The 18,443-nt window shown below is 53.2% G+C and overlaps 2 protein-coding genes across 2 annotated transcripts in view; both read left to right on the top strand.

The window, feature by feature from the left end:
• LOC147646604 (uncharacterized) overlaps positions 1 to 18,443 on the top strand; it is a 518,783-nt gene that overhangs the window by 177,113 nt on the left and 323,227 nt on the right. The gene's annotated exons all lie outside the window — the stretch shown is intronic.
• On the top strand, positions 603 to 15,090 carry LOC111944481 (uncharacterized). Its single transcript, XM_086873204.1, has 5 exons — positions 603 to 714; positions 10,010 to 10,163; positions 12,757 to 12,835; positions 13,022 to 14,023; positions 14,472 to 15,090. The coding sequence occupies exons 3-4, from the start codon at positions 12,784 to 12,786 to the stop codon at positions 13,999 to 14,001; spliced, it is 1,032 nt and encodes a 343-aa protein (XP_086729330.1). The 5' UTR covers positions 603 to 714; positions 10,010 to 10,163; positions 12,757 to 12,783; the 3' UTR covers positions 14,002 to 14,023; positions 14,472 to 15,090.

The raw sequence follows: 18,443 nt of genomic DNA on the forward strand, positions 1-18,443 counted from the left end.
TGGAATTTGGCCTCGGGACACAAACTTCCTATAAAAACCCAGGCCAAAGGACTCTCAGGCGTGGATTTGGGAGCATCTATACCTTGCGTATAGACCCTGTCCACCCAGCGCTGCGCTGCTTATTTTATTGTGGTTTTTTCTCTTTGTTCGAATTTATTATTGTTTGATAATAAATTTTCTCTTTTATATAACCCGAAATTGCCTTTGCATTTATAACATCTCCTTTTTGGGGGAAATCCGAGCGATGCACTGATGCTCCTAATTAGCGCTGGGAGAAGTGAGGCTCCAGGGCTTCCCGCTGAGCCGGAGCCACCGAACACGCAGGGCAGGGAAAGGCGGACCGGGAGCTGCGGAGAACTTTGTTTGTGTTGGGAGCTCAATGGCGGCTCGGGCCGGGCCCGTTCCAGGCCTGTTCCTCATCTCCGCCCTTCCCCTCACACAGCCCGGGGCGGGCCTTGAGAGCGCGGGGCGGGGCTTTGGCGTGTGCAGAGCCCGCCGCTGGCTGCGACTGGCTGCTGCTGCCGTCACTCGTGATTCTGGCGCGCGCTGATTGGGCAGAGCGGGGACAAGCCCGGCCCCGCTGGCGCCCCCAGGGCGGCCGTGGGGCAGGAGAGCCGCCATTGCCGGAGCGTCTGTGCGGGCCCGGCAGCGGCGGCAGCGGCCGGAGCCCGGTGAGGCGGCGGCGGAGCTCGGAGGCGGCCCCGGCCATCGCAGGTGGGAGCCGCGCTCGGTTCTGCGGGGGCTCGGGGCTCGCTGTGGGCCCGGGAGGGGGCGGCAGGGGGCTGTGGCGGGTGGCTTGTGCCGTGGCCGGCCCGTGTTGGCCCTGGCGTGAGGGCGCTGCGGGAGCGGCTGCCCGCGGTCTCCTTCCCGCTGGGGCCTCGGCAGGAGCCGGTGCCGGAGCAGCGCTGGCTCGTCCCGCTTCGTGTCGGTAGCCTGGAGGTGGCTGCGCTGTGCCCGGGGCTGGGCGGGAAAATTCCCGGCGCCAGAGGTTTGTGTGGCCAAAGGAGCCCGAGGAGCGGTGTGAGAGTGACTTTATTGCTGCCCAAAGGGAGAGGCCGTGGGGCATTTGCCGTGCGCTCTCTCCAGCTGCTGGAGGACGCGGCCTCGTTTTTGTCCTGATTTTCCCGGCCGCGTGTCCCTGTCCCTTTCCCCACTGGCGGAGGTGCTTGGAAGGTTCAGACTTCCCCATCTGCCTCCTGCATGTCCCGGTTAATATGTACCCCCCACTTTTGTATAACATCCGATATTGATGGCTCTGTTAAGTCTTTGTTCTTCTGGAAGTTCAGGAATTTAGCGGGACTTTGTCAGAGCAGCGGTCCTTGCCAATTGGTAACATTTTCTGAAAGTGATGCTTTCTCCCATTGTTTCCTTATGTGCAAGTCCCTGGCCCTATCTGCAAGCAGATTCACTCATTGACTCTGTTTTTTCTTCCTGGGTGTTCTTTGATTTTGGGATTGCTCTCAGTGCCCTCATTCGCTGTCCTTTTGTAGCCGTTTGTGGCTCAGGAGGCCTGGCTGCCCCCTGCATCCCCTTGCTCAGCTGCTGAATGAGCTGCACTCAGCAAGGTGTGTGCATGGTGAAAAGATGAGAGTTGCTGTAGCACATGAGAGGAGAAACTGCATTAGTTTAACCCATGGTCTGCCAGGGAACCACAAAAAAGTTGCCCATGCCCATCCTTTCCACATTTGGACCGGTACATTACATTTTTCTTATATCCTTTGTTATGTGTTTCTCCACTTTTCCTCTGTGATCTATTTGCCAGCAGCAGTTTGAGTCATTTAACTTTCCGCAAACTCTGCCTCCTTTTCCTGCTAAAAGATAATGTGACTCTATCCCATGGTGAAATGTGTTCCTCATCTGGGTGGATTGGTTGTGAAGAAAGTCAGGAACTGGAGCTGTCTGGTTGGTATTATTTTGAGGACATCCTGTAATCTAATTATGCCATGGAAATGATAAATTAGTTCTCTGGCTCATGATATGAATTCATTAGGGTTCCCAGGGCCTGGTCCGTGGTGTTGCAGGATTTGTTCTGGTGGCCATTCATCTTTTCCCCATTTTTGGGTGCTCCCTCTGGGCAGGGCTGCATCAATTTTGGGCTTTTCTCTAATTAAATCAGCACATACTTGGATTCCCAACTGAATTCCCTTAACTTGGGGTAGCAACAAAATCCGGAGCTGTAATTCACCCTAGATAACATAGAAAGTGAGAGCACAAGTTGAGGTGGTGAGTAGGATGATTCTCCCCCATTTTTTATAGTGAAATTTTCACAGCATTGTCCATTTGCAGTTTTCCTTTGCAGCTTAACCAATTTCTGCTGCAGTCAGATATCCTCACCATGGGCTCTGCCTTTAGCTGTGCAAATTCCATCTGTGCCCCCAGGCAGAGCTTGGGGTGAGGGGCAGAGGAACTCAGGCCAATTCCTCCCCCAGGCAGGAACACCCTGGTACATTGTCCAGGCTTTGCCCCAGGGGTGTTAATTTGCATTTCTAAAGCTCCTGTCCTGGCTGCCTGGAATGAAGCTTCTCTTCCAGGGCAGCCATGGGATGACTCACATGGAGCCCCAACCCCACCCCCCCCAATTTTTTTTTTTTCTTTTTTAAGACAATTTTCTATTAACTGTTTCCATTTTAAAGGGCCACATTTCAAGGTCTTCTGGTTTTCAAAATGCAGCTTAAAGGTGAACATGGAAAAACCATTTTGTCATCACTAAGAGCCACGCACAAACATAAAAACAAAAATTAGAAAGCAATCAAGTTTTTTTTTTTCTTCTCCTCTGACTAAAAACTGATTCTCACACCCCTGGCCCAAACAGAACTGACAATATAAAAGTAGAATTATTGCAAAAAATTCTTCTAATGGTGTAATCCTTTCACTGAAACTGTGAAAAGCAAAAACTCTCCAACAATGTCTTTAGAAAAATAAGGCATTACTTGATTCTGAACAGAATCATTTCAGCCACACATAGTCTGCATGTGCAGAGAAAATCATTCCATGACATGTGAGTTTTACTAGATATTTCCTAAACTTTATTCAGTCTGAACCCATAGAAATCCACTGGTTTAGTGTTCATTGTTTCCAAGTTGTGGAGTCCTTAGTGTTTGGTTTCCTGTTGCACCCGGATTTCTGTGTCTCTGATGTGAATTTGGTCTGCACTCCTGGATTTCCTGCTCAGCCTTTTCCAGACCAGGTGTCTCCAGCTGTGCCAGGGCAGTGTCTGGGGTAGATGTTGGTTGATGTTTGCTGCTGGGCCTTGATGTTTTGTTGATGGTCGTTGTCTTTGTGGGAATCTTTTGGGCTATTCTGAGTCTTTTGAGATGTTAAGCTCATCTCTGCTGAGTGGTGGAACATCCCTTAAAAAAACGCTTTAAAATTCCAAGGCAAATGCAAACCAAGCTTGACTGGAGAAATCAAATAAAAAATAATTTTACACTTGGTATATTTTCCAGTACTCTAATCCAGGCCAGCCCAGAGTGTGAGTGTAATTGAGAGCCAGAGTGGAATTCTCACGGTGCCTTCCCCAGCAGCTGTGGCGAGGGCAGGCACAGGAAGCCCTGAAGCTCCAGCAGTGCCAGCCAGGATTGTCCCGCAGGGGCTGGAGATGCCAAAGGAGGGTGCCCAGGCCGAGGATTTCAGCAGAGGATCTGTGGGCAGGCCCAGGGGCTTCCCCCGCTGGGGAGCCCTGGCTGCTGCTGCCTTGCCTTCAGTGCAGGCTCAGGGGCGGCTCCCATCCTCCTGCTGCAGCCGGGAAATCCAAATCTGCGGGGCTGCAGAGCCCTTGAGCCGAGGCTGAAGGGTCCCCCCGTGTTCAGCTGTGCTGGGGCTGTTTCTGTGCTCAGGGACACTTGGAATGGGCCGTGCCACTTGGCCACCAGAGCTGCTTCTTTCCACTGCTTCGGCAGGACCCGATGTCCTGCTTGGGTGTGTCTTAGTTGAGATGGACAATGACACCTGTTTCTTCTTCCACCATAGCCAAAGCTTTATTGCACACAGCTTATATTTACATGGTTATCAGAAGGCTCTGTGCTTAATTCCAGTTGGTTGGGAACTCAGTTCACTGGTTGGTAATGGTGAGTGTACACGTCAATCCACACTTTTCTCTCTAACAATGTTTCCATACTTTTTCTACTGATTCCCATGGGACAGATCCCTTGTTACTACAGGTGCACTTGTTTTTCTCCCCAAGAATAGTTTATGTTAACAAACTTTTCACTCTCAGGATGTTTTTGCATGGGAATTTGTCAGGCCAGCTGCTAGCTACACTAAGCCCACGTAACAAATCCTAAACCATGATTTTCCAAGTCCTTTCTTTTGTAAGGTTTTACCTTTATGTGACAGGGTGTTGTGGACAGCAAAGTCCAAAGGTGGGTGTGTCTCAAATCTCTCCCAGCCCGGGTCTGGATCTCTCTCAATTCAATGCAGGCATGGGTTTCTCCCCAGCCCCCTCTCCAGGCTGTTCACACAGGAGGCTGGGTTAAACCCTTCCCCTGTCCTCAATTCTAAATCCTCCTGTGCCACTGAACAAGTTTCATACTGCAGTCACCGAGCTCTGCTCATCCATTTAGAGGCTCTGTTGGGGTGCGTGGGAGAAGGTGAGGAGGGGTCCCCGGGGGTCGTGTCCCCCCCGGGGAGCGCCTGTGACTCCCCCATGTCCCCCCCATGCCGGGCTCACCCCCTTTTGTCTCTGCCAGAGCTCCTGACCCAGCTCCTGCTGTGCCCTGGGAGGGGCTTTGGGGAGCCCCCCTGGGACCCCCTTGGATCCCCATTCCTGGGCCCTGGGACCCCCCCGCATCTCCTTCCCCAGCTCCGGGACCCCCTGCAGCCCCTTCTCCTTCACCAACAGCGCCCTGCACCCCCTTTCCCGGGGATCCTCCCCTGGCAGCCCCTGGATCCCCCGGTTCCGTCAGCCCGGGGACCCCCGGAGCCCCATTCCCGGCCATCCCGGGGCACCGCACCCCCAGGCCTCCCTTTCCAGGGAAAGCCGAGCTGGGCACGGGGCTCTCCAGCCGCTCTGGCATTTCTGATCACCCAAAGGAGAGGGAGAGGGCAGCAGAGAGAGAGAAGGAGATTGGGAATCGGGGCTCGGGCTCCCAGCGCCCGCTCCTGCTCCGCCGGGGCTGGGGAGCCGCAGCCGCAGGAAAAATGGGATCTGCGGATCCCGGGGCTTCCCCCGCTTTGGGCCGAAGCCGGCGGGTTCCAGGGAGAGTTTGGGCGCAGGGCCCGGGAGTTCAGCCCAGTTTGTCCCGGGGGTCCCGCAGTGCGCGGCCGAGGAGGGTCCCGGGGGATCCCGGGAGGGGATCCAGGGGAATTCCCTGGAATTGCCGCGTCCCCTCCCCCCGCGCTCCCTCGGGCACTTTCGCTTCCGCCTTGGCCGCCCTGCGCCGCCGGGATCTGCCCGGCGACCGGTGACGTCACTGCAGCCTCGGGCTGCCACTGGCGGGCAGCAAAGAGCGGCACCAATGGCGGGGCCGGAGGCGGCTCTGGGGGCGGGGCCGGGGCTGTGGGCGGGGCCGCAGCGGAGCAGCGCGATGGCTCCAGCACTGGGGCCGGGGGTGCTCCCGGGGGGCGGCGAGAGGTGAGGGGGACCCCGGCACCGGGACTCTTTGATCGCCCATTCCGGAGCGCCGAGGGGCCCCTAAACCCCCATTCCTGGCCGCCGGCATCCCACCGAACCCCCATTCCCGGCCGTGGGTCCCACCCTGCACCCCCTTATCCGGCACCAGGAACGCCTGCACCCCTTTCCCGGCCATCCCGCCTCCCGCAGCCCCCAGAGCCCCCTTCTCCTTGACCCATTTAGCCTCCGGACCCCTATTCCTGCCTCTCCCAGCAGCCAGCCCCTCCTTTCCTCAGCACTCAGGACACCCGGGACCCCTATTCCCAGCCATCCCGGCTTTCCCTGCCCTGTCCTGGCAATGGGGACAGCGGGGACCCTTGGAGCTCCCTTTCCTGGGTACAGGAACGCCCTGAACTCCAGCCATGCCACATCTAGCCAGCCCTAGCCTCCCCTCTTGTCACTCCTGGCATCCCCAAATGCCCTTCCCGGCTCTCCCCGTTCCCCCTTTCCTTCAGCCGTGACCCCCCCGATCCCAAATCTCCAAATGTCCCCCCAGTTCTCCTCTCCCTGCGTTCCCTGCACGCGGCGCTGTCGGAGCCCGGCCCGGGCTTCCCGCAGTCCATGTCCATGGGGTCCCTGGCTGGGACCCCCTTCCAGCGCCGCCGCAGCGAGCGGGGCCGGGCGGAGCCGAGCCGGGATCTTGGGATAGCCAGGGCTGGGATATTGGGATAGCCAGGGCTGGGATATTGGGATAGCCAGGGCTGGGATTTTGGGATAGCCAGGGCTGGGATTTTGGGATAGCCAGGGCTGGGATCTTGGGATAGCCAGGGCTGGGATCTTGGGATGGCCAGAGCTGGGATATTGGGATGGCCAGGGCTGGGATATTGGGATGGCCAGGGCTGGGATATTGGGATAGCCAGGGCCGGGATATTGGGATAGCCAGGGCTGGGATATTGGGATAGCCAGGGCCGGCACAAGGAGCGGCACCGGCACGGGGCCAGCGCGGAGCTGCAGATGCTGCAGCAGCGGCACAGCCAGAGCGGGGCTGAGCGGGGGGAGCCTGGGCTGGGGGATCTGTGGGGCTGTGATGGCAACTGTGGCACCGCCATGGGGATCCCTGAGATCCAGGCTGAGGGATTAATGAATTCCCTGGCTCACAGCTGCAGGGAATGTCTCCAGAAATATGTCAGATATGGGCGGGAGGCGCTGGAGTGTAAAGGTGGGGAGGGCAGAATTCCCATGGCAATATGGGAATCCGAATGTGGGATATGGGAGGGCAAAATTTGGGAACCTGGGAATTCCCATGGAAATTCCATGGATGGATCTCAGACATCCCATTCCCGAGAGACTTCCAAGGATGGATTCTACTGCTGTCCAATTCCCATGTGAACTCTGTAGATGTATCTCACTGCCATGCCATTCCACAGAATTCCATGGGCAGATCTTCCCATCCCATTGCCATGGGAGCTCCAATCCGGTTCCCCCCCAACCCCATCCTGGGGGTCGCCCTGTTCTTTGCCCTCCCCACTCCCCACAAGACTCCTGGGAGTCCCCCCATGACACAACCAGCCCCCCCAACTCTTCCTGGATCCCCCCTCATCCCCCCATAACGGGAATTCCTGGAAGTCCCCCCATGTCCCCTCCCCCAGGACTTTGGGGGTCCCACCCGACCTGTCCGTGCACCCCCAGATTTCTTCCACAGCCCCCCTGTGATGGTGGAGGGTGGGGGCCGAGTGCTGGTGCCCCCCTGCCTGCAGCAGATCCAGCGGTGAGGGCAGTTCGGGGGGTCCCGCAGCATTTGGGGTCCCTGGGATTTGGGGTGACCCCCCGGGCCCCCCAGGATCTCCCTGAACACGCTGATGCTGCCCGTGCGCAGTGAGAAGGTTCAAACCCGGCACGGGGTCCCCAGCACTGCCACCCGCATGGCCCAGGTACCCCCAAACCTGCCGAGAACCCCCAAAGCCCCCGGGACACCCCAACCTCCCCTGATCCCAAACACATCCCTGGATGCTCCAAAAACTCCCCAAAACCGCAAAACCCCATTCAGCCATTGAGAAGGTTCATACCTGGCATGGGGTCCCCATCTCCATCACCAGCAGCTACCCCAAAACAGCCTTGGGACCCCAAAGTCCACCCCCGGGATCGCCAAATTCCCTCATCGGGACCCCTGTAAACCCCCTTGGGAACCCTCAAAAAACCACCATGGCCCTAAAAACACCCAGAACTTCTGAAAATTCCCAGGAACCCCTCACCAAGGTTTATACCCAGCATGGGGACCCTATCGCCTTCATCGGCATCACCCAGGTACCCCCAACCCCTCCCGGGACCCCCAACCCCTCCCGGGCTCCACTGCCGGAACCAATGGGAGCGGTGTTGCCCTTTTAAGAGGAGTTACAGTGGGACCTGACAACACCGGGGGCCCTTAAAGCGGCCATGGCAGAGAGAACCCCCAAAATCCACCCTGGGGGACAAAACATCCCCTACAGGGGCTTGGGGTGGGGACACCCCTAAAAATGTCACTTAAAGCCGTCATGATCCCCCCTCAAAAGGGGCTTGTGGGGCTGCGGCCGCACAAACACCCTAAAATGGGGAGGAAAAAACACCCCTGTAGTGGTGGGATCCCCCCCCAAAAAACCTGAAAAAGAGAAAAACTCCTCTTGAGAGGGGCCTGAAGGGCCCTGGAAGAGGGACAAGATCCCCTCCTGTGCTGGGGCCTCCCCGAGCCGGGAACTCTCCCGTTCCTGCACTCGGGGGAGCCCCGAACGACGGCGGCTCCTGGGCTGAGCCCCCCTCAGCCGGGGCTGCGGGGGGAACTGGGGGGGCTGGGACGGGGCTTGGGGCTCCTGGGGTGAACTGGGGGACCCTCAGTGCTCCCACCTCCCCCTGTTCCCCTGTCCCGCCCCGTTCCCATTGTTCCCCCAAAGCTCCGCTGCCCCCAGCTCGGTTTGGGGGGGACCCAGCCCTTTCCCATCGTGTCCCGGCCCGGCCCCGCTCACCCGAGGGCTCCGAACCACGCCCAGGGACAGAGGAGGGACAGAGGGGGAGGAAGAGGAGGGGCAGAGCAGGAGGAAGAGGAGGAGCAGGAGGAGGAAGAGCTGGAGCAGGCAGAGGAGGCTCCACCTGCGCTCCCCGCTCTCTGCATCTGCAGCTCCTTCGGGACCATCGCCCCCCATCCCGCAGGTGCCCGGGGAGGGGGAGCTCGCCCCAAATACCCCGGGGCTCCCTGGCTTTGGGGTTTTTGGGGGGGATGTTTGGGGATGGCAGGGCTCCAGAGCCGAGCCGCAGATGCCCCTCGGGGGCACCCCGGGGGTCCCCGGGAGGTGTTTTTGGGGGGTCCCGGTGGCGGTGGCGGCAGAGCCCCGGCAAAGGGGCCGGGGGGATGCGGGTCCGGCATGGCCGGGAAAGGGGTTCGGGGCTCCCGGTGCCGGCAGTGGCTGCTCCCAGCATTGCCCAGTTGCTCCCCACGTGTGGCTCCAGTTTCCTCTGCGCCCCACGATAAGCCAAATCACTTCCAGTCATTCCCTATTAGAGTACAATTTGTCTCCATTTTATCCCATTTTTCCACATTTTTATCCAGTTTTCCCCATTTTTATCTCATTTTTCCCCATTTTTGCTCTATTTTCCTAATTTTTATCCCATTTTCATATAGTTTTTGTCATTTTTATCCTATTTTTTGTTTTTCACCAGCTTTTCCCCCATTTTTTCCCTTTTTCCTCCATTTCTGCCTTTTCTATCTCATTTTTCCTCCGTTTTCTCAGTTTTTTCTGATTTTTTTCCTATTTTTCCTCCATTCTTATTCAATTTTTCCCCATGTTTTCCTATTTTTCCCCCAATTTTTTTCCTTTTTTACTCTATTTTTTTCCCCATTTCCCCATTTTACTCTATTGTTGCTCCATTTTCCCCCAGTTTTTTCCCCATGTTCTCTCCTAGTTTCCCTATTTTCTTCCATTTTTCCCCCATTTTTGCCTCATTTTTACCATTTTTATTACCATTTTTACCCCAGTTTTCCCCATTATTTTTCCTCATTTTTATCCTGGTTTTATCTCATTTTTCCACAATTTTATCCCAATTTTCTTCCTTTTCTTTCTCACATTTTTCCCTGTTTTTTCTCCATTTCCATCCCATTTTCCTCAAGTTTTTCCTATTTTTATCCCATTTTTTTCCTATTTTTTCCCCATTTTGGCCCCATTTTCCTCCATTTTGCTCCACTTTTCCTCCCATTTTTCTCACTTTTCCCCCATATTTTTGTAGTTTTCCCCAACTTTTCCCCATTCTTCCTCCATTTCTATCCTATTTTTACCCATTTCCCCCTATCTTCCCCATTTAATTATCCCAAAAATTGACATTTGAGGAAAAAATAGAAATTTTGGTGCTTTGGGGGCAAAACTCCATGAATTTGAATCATAGCTTTCCCATGATTTTTCCATGATTTCTCCATGATTTCCCCATGATTTCCAGCCAGAAAGAGGCGTGGGATTTATCCGAACATTCTGGAACCTTGAAAAGGACCAGATCATCAACCTTCCCAAAAATCTGGACCAGCTCGTCCACAATTCCACCTTTCCCCACTCCCTGGATTCCCAGATCTGGAAATTCTTCAGCGACCTCCCAGGTAGGCAATTCCTAAAATTTCATGGAAAAATGGGATTGGGGGATTTCATCCTGTTTTTTCTTCTGATTATTCCCATTTTTTCCCAATATTTTCCTTAATTTTTTCCTCTCTTTTTTCCCCCACTTTTTCCTGATTTTTCCCTCATTTTACCGTGAATTTTTCCCAAATTTTTCCTGGTTTATTTCCCAGTTTTTTCTCAAATTTTCCTGATTTTCCCCTGATTTTTCCCAGTTTTTCCTGATTTTTCCCTCTCCTTTTCCCAAAATTTTCTGTCTTTTTCCCAACTTTTTCTCAAATTTTTCTGTAATTTTTCTGGTATTTCCCCTTTTTTTCCCAATTTTTTCTGTTTTTCCCAATTTTTTCCCTTATTTTCCTCCATTTTTTAAACTTTTTTGTCTGATTTTTTTCCCTGATTTTTTCCAGGTTTTATTCTTTTTTATTTTCCTGGTTTTCCTCTAATTTTTCACAATTTTTTTACACTTTTTTTTCACATTTTTTTCTGGATTTTTCCCTCTGATTTGTCCCAGTATTTCCCCTTTTTTTTTAATTTTTCCTGATTTTTTTATGTTCATTTCCTAAATATTTTCTGGCTTTTTCCTAATTTTTTTCCCATTTTTCCAAGGTTTTTTTTCCCCTCTTTCTTTTCCTCATTTTTTCCTTGATTTTTTTTCCCATTTTTTTCCTGATTTTTCCCCCATTTTTTCCAGATTTTTCCCTCTTCTTTTCGCAATTTTTTCTTGCTTATTCTCCAGTTGTTTCACAATTTTTCCCTGATTTTTTCCTGTATTTCCTAATTTTTTTCCTGATTTTTCCTGATTATTTTCATGATTTTTTTCGTTTTCTGATTGTTTTCCCAATTTTTTCCCAATTGTTTCTAAAACTTTTCCTTCATTTTTGTGTTTTTTCCCATTTCTTTTTCCCTTTTTATTTCCTGATTTTTCCCTTTTCCTTTCCCAAATTTTTGTGGTTTTCCCCAGTCATTTTCCTGAGTTTTTTGCAATTTTTTCTCAAATATTTCTGTTTTTTCCTTGATTTTTCCAATATTTTTCCCAGTTTTTTCCTGATTTTTCCTAGGATCTTTTCGGCTTTCTTTTCTTAATACTTTCCCTGATTTTTCACCGTTTTTTTCATGTATTTCCCATTTTTCCTGATTTTTCTCTCTTCCTTTCCCAATTTTTTTTCTAGCTTTTTCCAAATTTTTTCTCAAATTTCCGTAATTTTCCTCTGATTTTTCCTGTGTTTTTTCCCGATTTTCTCCCGTTTTTTCCCATTTTTTTTCCATATTTTAACCTCTTGATTTTCCATATTTTCTCCAATTTTTCCAAGTTCTTTCCCAGTTTTTTTTCTGATTTTCTGATTTTTTCCCATTTTTTCTGGTTTTTCATGTTATTTCCTTCTTTTCCTATTTGTCCAGATTTTTCCCCATTGTTCCCATTTTTTCCTTGAGTTTTCTCTTTTTTCCCCTAAATGTTTCCTGGTTCTCCCCAATTTTTTGTCAAATTTTTTGATTTCACCCTGATTTTTTTCTGTTTTTTCCCTTCCATTTTCCTTGAATTTATCCTGTTTTGCCATTTTTTCCCCAATTTTCCAATTTCTTCCACACTCCCAGTATGATCCCAGTCACTCCCAGTCTAATCCCAGTCACTCCCAGTCTAATCCCAGTCACTCCCAGGATGAGGCCAGTGGCCCCCAGTTGCTCCCTGGCAGTGCCAGTGTGACCCCAGTAGCCTCCAGTGTGATCCCTGGGACTCCCTGTCTCTCCCAGTATATCCCAGTCAGCCCCAGCACGCTCCCAGTCATTCCCAGCTCCTCCCAGTTGCTCTCAGCATGATCCCAGTTGTTCCCAGCCACTCCCAGTCAATCCCAGTATGATTCCAGTCACCCTCAGTGGGCTCCCAGTCTCAGCCAGCAGGGACCCAGCTGCTCCCACTGTGATCCCAGTATGATCCCAGTTGAGTGTGATCCCAGAATAGTTGCAATTCTTCCCAGTTCCTCCTGGTATGATCCCAGTTGTCCCTGGAATAGTCCCAGTCCATCTCAGCACGGTTCCACTCACTCCCAGTTTCTCCCAGTGTGGTTCCAGCTGTTCCCAGGATGGTCACAGACACTCCCAGTATATCCCAGTTGCCCTCAGCATGCTTGTGCTCATTCCCAGTCATTCCCAGTTACCCCAGTAAGGTTCCAGTTACCCCAGTCCAAACCAGTCCCTGCCAGTGCTGCCACTCCTGGGATCCCCCAGCCCTCTCTGTGTTCCCCCCTCCCACATCTCCCCAGAGGAGCCCCAAGGGCTGGCAGTCCCCAGCCAGGGTCCCCAGCCAGCCCCAGGTTGGATCTGCAGCCCCCAATTTTCCCAGTTTCCCTCTCCTTTTCCCCGGGCCGGGTTCCCCCCATCCCCAGCGGGTGGGAGCAGCGGAGAGCCCCTGAACACCAAAGGGGACAGACCAGAGATGGGGAACTCCTGGGAGGCATTTTCAGGGTGAATCTTGGTCTTTGGGAGGTTTTTATGGATGGCTGGTGACTTCTAGAGATGGACTTGGGCAGGAGGAACACCCTAACCCAATGTGCTCATGAATTGTATTTTTCCCCAAACCAGGATTTCCCATTCCCAAACCTTGGCTGGATGGAGAAGGAGGCTGTGAGGAAGAGGAAGATACTCCAGGACACCCAGGCAGGTGAGGAGGAAGTCAGTGCCCCTTTCCCCCTCTCTCCTGCTCCATCTCCCAGCCCAGCATGGCCCCCGGCTGCAGGACAACCCCGCTGCCGACGCCGTCCTGCCGGGGACGCACTGGGGGGATCTCCTTCCCCTTCCCTCTGGCACGGAGGCAAATCCCATCCTCTCCTTGTCCTTCCTCCCCCAGACAAGGAGCTGAGGATGGAGACCAGGGAGGACAAATCCCCACAGCAGAACCTCATGGAAGAGACCGTTTTGAGCAGCTCCAAGGCACAGGAATCCAACGGGGAGGAAAATCCCCAGAGATCCCACAGGAGGAGGGGCTCCAAACCCATCCCAGGGTGCTCTGAGGAGGAAAGACCCACCCTGTGCCGGGAAGGCGGCCGGAGATCCAGCCGGGGCTCTGAGCTGGTGGTCCATGAGCAGCTTCAGGATGGGGAGAAGCGCTACAAGTGCTTGGAGTGTGGGAAGAGCTTCAGCCAGAGCAACAGCCTGATCAGCCACAGGATGATCCACACTGGGGAATGGGCCTACGAGTGTGAGGAATGTGGGAAGGGCTTCAGCTTCAGCTCCCACCTCATCATCCACCAGCGCATCCACACTGGGGAGAGGCCCTATGAGTGTCCTGAGTGTGGGAAGAGTTTTCAGAGGAGCTCCACTCTCCTCGTGCACCAGCGGATTCACACGGATGAGAGGCCCTTCCGCTGCCCTGACTGTGGGGAGGGCTTCAAGCGAAACTCCCACCTCATCAGGCACCGGCGCATCCACACTGGGGAGAGGCCCTACGAGTGTCCCCAGTGTGGGAAGAGCTTCAGCCACAGCTCCAGCCTGACCATCCACCAGAGGACCCACACTGGGGAACGGCCCTATGAGTGTGGGGAATGTGGGAAGGGTTTCAGCCAGAGGTCCCAACTGACCATCCACCAGCGCATCCACACCGGGGAGAGGCCCTATGAGTGTCCTGAATGCAGGAAGAGGTTTCAGACCAGCTCCCATCTCCTCCAGCACCAGTGGATTCACACGGATGAGAGGCCCTTCCGCTGCCCTGACTGCAGGAAGGGGTTCAAGTACAACTCCACCCTTGTCAGGCACCGGCGTATCCACGCTGGAGATGGCCCTACAAGTGTCCCCAGTGTGGGAAGAGCTTCACCCAGATCTCTAACTTGACCCAACAGCAACAGAGGCACCGGTAAGGGAAGCCTCTGCCTCGAAGGTTGGGCCCTGCGAGCCCAGGAAGAAACTCCATCCTGGGCCCCTCGTGGGGTGGCAGCCCAGGGATTTCTGATTGGGTTTGGGCCCCTGGGGTTTTTCCCTTGCTGTGTTCCCAGTGGTCCCTGACCTTGAACTCCACCCTGGTTCTCAAACCCCATCTCCCTGCCTCTGTTTGGGGCTGTCTCTGGATCTGAGTTTGTTCCTGAGCTGAATAAATGGTTTCCTGAGCAGAATCCCATCTCGTTGGTGTCCCCGACTGGTTCCTGGTAAATGTGGCCTCCGTGGACATGATGTTGCGGCCCCGGAACGCAAGACCCCACAAAATTGAGACCTGCCCCCAGAGCCCCCCAAAATTCCCTAAAATTCACCCAAGTCCCCCAAAATTCCTTTAATTTCCTTAAAATGCCCTTTTTGTCCCCCTCCAGGACCAGGTGCCTCGGCTGGATCTCAGGGACAGCCCCAGGAATTTGGAGGGGGTCTCTCCTCCCCTGCCACTCCCAAGAACCTGCTGCTTTTGGGAAAAAAAAAAAAATTAAAAAATTCTTTGGATTCAAGGAGGGGTTCCCCCATTTTTGTCACATTTTTTGGGGGTTCTCCCCCAAATTTTATCCTTTTTTGTTTTTTGGGTTTTGTTTCTTGGTTTTTTTTTCTATTTTTTGGTGGCTTTGGCATTCTTCAAAGTGGGCTTTTTTTGGAGAGGGTTCCCACAATTTTTTTGAGGGGTCCCTCAATTTCTTTGGGGGGGAATCACCCCCTCCCTCAATTTTTCCTCTGTCCCCCTTTCCCCAAAATGGGGTGGGGGTGGTCTTTTTTTTCTTTTTTTTTTTTATTTTTACCTTTTTTCCCTATTTTTTCCCCTCTTTTTATTTATGTGCATTTAATTTGGGGGGACTGGGGCAGGAATTTTGGAGAGGTGTCGCCAAGGGTGCTGGAAAAGTTGGGGGCACTCCCATCCCCAAAAAAATGGGAAAAATCCCAGGAAATCTGGGGTTTCCCCCCCTACCCAAAGTGTGAAAAATGTGAAATAAAAAATTTATGTTCTCAGCTTTTTGGTGATTTTTGAGGAAAGGAGTTGCAATTTTGGGGGGTTTCTTGGGAGGGGTCACTGGTTTTTTGCAGGGGATCTCCTGAGTTTTGGGGTGGAATTTGGGAAATTGGGGGGAATTTGGGGGTTTGGGGGGGAAATTTGGTGTTTTGGGGAGAACTTCTGGTTTTTTAGGGGGAGGATTTGGGATTTTGGGGGGGAAATTTGGGGGTTTTGGGGAAAAATTTAGGGGGTGGGGAGAATTTTGGGGGGAAAATTTGGGATTTTTGGGAAAATTTGGAGTTTTGTGGGAAATTTTTTAGTCTTGGGAGGATCTGGGACTTTTGAGGGTGTATGGGGGGTTTTCGGTTTTGGGGGGGATTTGTGAGGAATTTTGGGATTTTGGGGGAGGAATTTGGTGGTTTTAGGGGGAAATTCAGGGGTCCTGGGGGAGGTTCTGATTTTGGTAAGGGGGATTTGGGGAGAATTTTTTTGGTTTGGGGGAATTTCCATTGATGGGGAGGGGTCCTGATCCCACTGAGGAGGGGCACTTTGGGGAGGCCTGAATTTGGGGAGGGGTCTCAAGCGGAATTCCTGATTTTGGGGCAGGGTTTGGGTTGGATTTGGGGAGATTTTCCAGCGATGGGGAGGCATCTCAGGAGTGCGATTTGAGGAGAGGTCTCATCAGGGCACCATCCTGAGCTGGAAGCGAGGGGGATGTTGGGAGTGGAATCTGGGGAGGATCTGGGGGGAGATTTTCCAGGCATGGGGAAGGGTCCCGGTCCTGGGGCAGTTCCTGAATTTGGGGAGCAGTCTGGAATTTGGGAGGGGTCTCATTGGGGCAGCAGGCAGAGCTGGAAGGGGGACAGGATGTTGGCACAGCCGCTCTCCAGGGGGGCCGTGGGCAGCTCCTCGGGGGGTGCCGGGGGTCGCGGCCGCAGGCGCTGCAGCAGCGAGGTCAGGAACAGGAACAGCTCTGCCCGCACCAGCGCCTCCCCCAGGCACAGCCGCTGCCCTGTGGGGAGGGGGCGTCAGCACCGCCCCACCACAAAGGGTTGGGGGTCCCAAAAGGGTCTGTGATCCCAAAGGGTCTGGGGGTCCCAAAAGGGCTGGGGATTTCTAAAGGGTCAGGGGGTCCCAAAAGGGCCTAGGGGTCCCAAAAGGGGTGGGGCTGTCTAAAGGGTCAGGGGGTCCCAAAAGGGTCAGGGGGTTTCAGGGGTTGGGGATACCAAAAGGGCCTAGGGGATTCTAAAGGGTCTGGGAGCTTCAGAGTCTGGGGGGTCCCTAAAGGGTCTGGGAGCTTTGGGATTGGGGTCCCCAAATGGTCTGGGGGTTTCAGGGGTGGGGGTCCCAAATGGGTCTGGAGTACCCACACCGAGGATTTATGGGATTTAGGGGATCCCAAAAGAATGTAGGGCCCCACCCCAAAGGAATTTGGGGATTTTTGGGATTCCAGAAGGATTTAGGGCCCCACCCCAAGGATTTATGGGATTTTTGGGGTGCCCACTGGCCGAGAAGGGCACAAAGGTTTTGTTGTGCTGGAACTGACCCTGCTCATCCAGGAAGTTCCCAGGGTCAAATTTTGGGGATTTTTGAAGGATTTGGGGCTGTATAGGACCTAGCTCACCAGGGGGTAAATGTCCATGCCCTGTGGGGTCAGCTGTGGGGTCATTGGGGTAATTTGGGGTCAGGTGAGGCATCAGAGGGGTCCTTTAGAGTAATTTGGGGTTCTTTGTGGTAATTTGGTTTCATTGGTGTCATTTGGGGTTACTAGGGTGTAAGAGACAGTCTGAAGTTGCCCTCATCTGCCTCACAACCATCACAAAAACAGAGACCAAGACCCTGAAGACCCCAAGGGACTTTGTGCAGGGGTTCTGGCCTGGTTGAGGTGGAAGCTTGCCAGGTGATGGTTTGCAGGTGTGCTTGTTGTGCTGTCAAGGTACACTGCCTTCATTCCTGCTGCTGAGCAGGGACTCGTAAGGAGCGGCCTGTTCTGTACCTTACACCTGCTTCCCAGAGCAAGGGGTCTCATCACAATAGCCTGGGAATTTCCCCACCTCTTGGCCAGCTGCCCCTTGCTTTGAAACAGACTGTAAAAGTGACTTTTCCAAGTTTTCCAAGTTCTTTCTTCGAGAGAGATCTCCCCATGGAAGAAGACACCGGTGACCCCGTCTCGTCTGTTGGTAACTATAACCACCTCTTTTCTCTCTTTACGTTGGCTCTTTACCCCTCTCTCCCTCTTTCCCTCTCTCCCTCTTTCTCTCCCCCTCTCAGCTATCACACAACACATGTTGCTGGCACTAAAATAAAGGTGCATTATTGCTGTTGTGATTTAAACTGAAATCCCCTGGGGTCCTTTTTGCACTCTCAGCTCAAACGAACCTCTCACGACTCCCACTTGTGTTAGGGGATCGTGACACTCGGCAGCGGGGTGACCCAAGGTGCGGCTTAGAGCAAATGCTCCACGGCACAAGGATATTGGTAGGCGCATGGTGGAGACAAGGATGAGGAGGAGACCTCCAGTATGGGTTCCAAAGGCTTCTACTCCACTGGAGGGTCCAGGGACTGAAGACTGAGAACACAACTGTGTGGGGGGGTTTTTATATGGGGGAGGCCAGAGGGAGGGTACAAAATTTTAACCAATAGGAAGAAGCTGTGGGAGGAGTGGAAGGTTCCATTCAACAATACAATAGGGGAAACAAGGGGAGCAGAGTGGGTCACATGGGCCAATGGGGCATTGGAGATCAGGGGATTTCCAGAGGGGTGGCTCAGGTAGGAGGCTGGCCTAAGGGAAGACTGACAAATGGGTGTAATGACAGATGGGGAACATTCGAAAACAAGGGGTGGGCTTGAGGCAGGATTTGATAGGTGGGTAGGAGGATACAAACTAGGAGCAAACCAATGACTTAGGGGAATAATGGGAGAAACCATTCAAACAAAACACACCACAACAATAGAACTGTTAACCATTACAGGAGGTGGCATCTTCAGGAGGCAATGGATGTGAGTGAGCCCTTGCCACATTGACACTGATTGTTCTGTGTGGAAAGGGACACTGAGAACTTGCCTCCAGCATTCTCGGTGGATCTCAAACTGCCATGTGCCAGGGCTTCCAGATAATCCATGTTCTGACCTCAATCTAGAAGGGAGCACAGATCAGAACCCTTTCCATGGTGCCCCCAGTGGAGCCACGTCCGCCTTTGTCTGTCAGGAAAAGGGATGCGGGAAAAGCGGGCAGGTGCCACCCTGCTCTATTTGTGTGCCAGACCTGAGCCTCAAATGTTTCTGGTTTCTTAGCTAATTTCTCCCTGGCTCCTCTTTAACATGAGCAAGAGAATAGCATCGCACAGTCCAGTTTGACAAATAAGGCTTG

Source organism: Cyanistes caeruleus, unplaced genomic scaffold (genome assembly GCF_971803275.1).
Source record: "Cyanistes caeruleus unplaced genomic scaffold, bCyaCae1.hap1.1 HAP1_SCAFFOLD_89, whole genome shotgun sequence".
NCBI lineage: Eukaryota > Metazoa > Chordata > Aves > Passeriformes > Paridae > Cyanistes > Cyanistes caeruleus.

Excerpts from the sequence above, each read along its gene's own strand:
- LOC111944481 (XM_086873204.1), top strand. The coding sequence starts at position 12,784 with ATGGAGAAGGAGGCTGTGAGGAAGAGGAAGATACTCCAGGACACCCAG. Across the intron at positions 12,836-13,021 it reads ACTCCAGGACACCCAGGCAG|ACAAGGAGCTGAGGATGGAG; the intron begins GTGAGGAGGAAG and ends TTCCTCCCCCAG.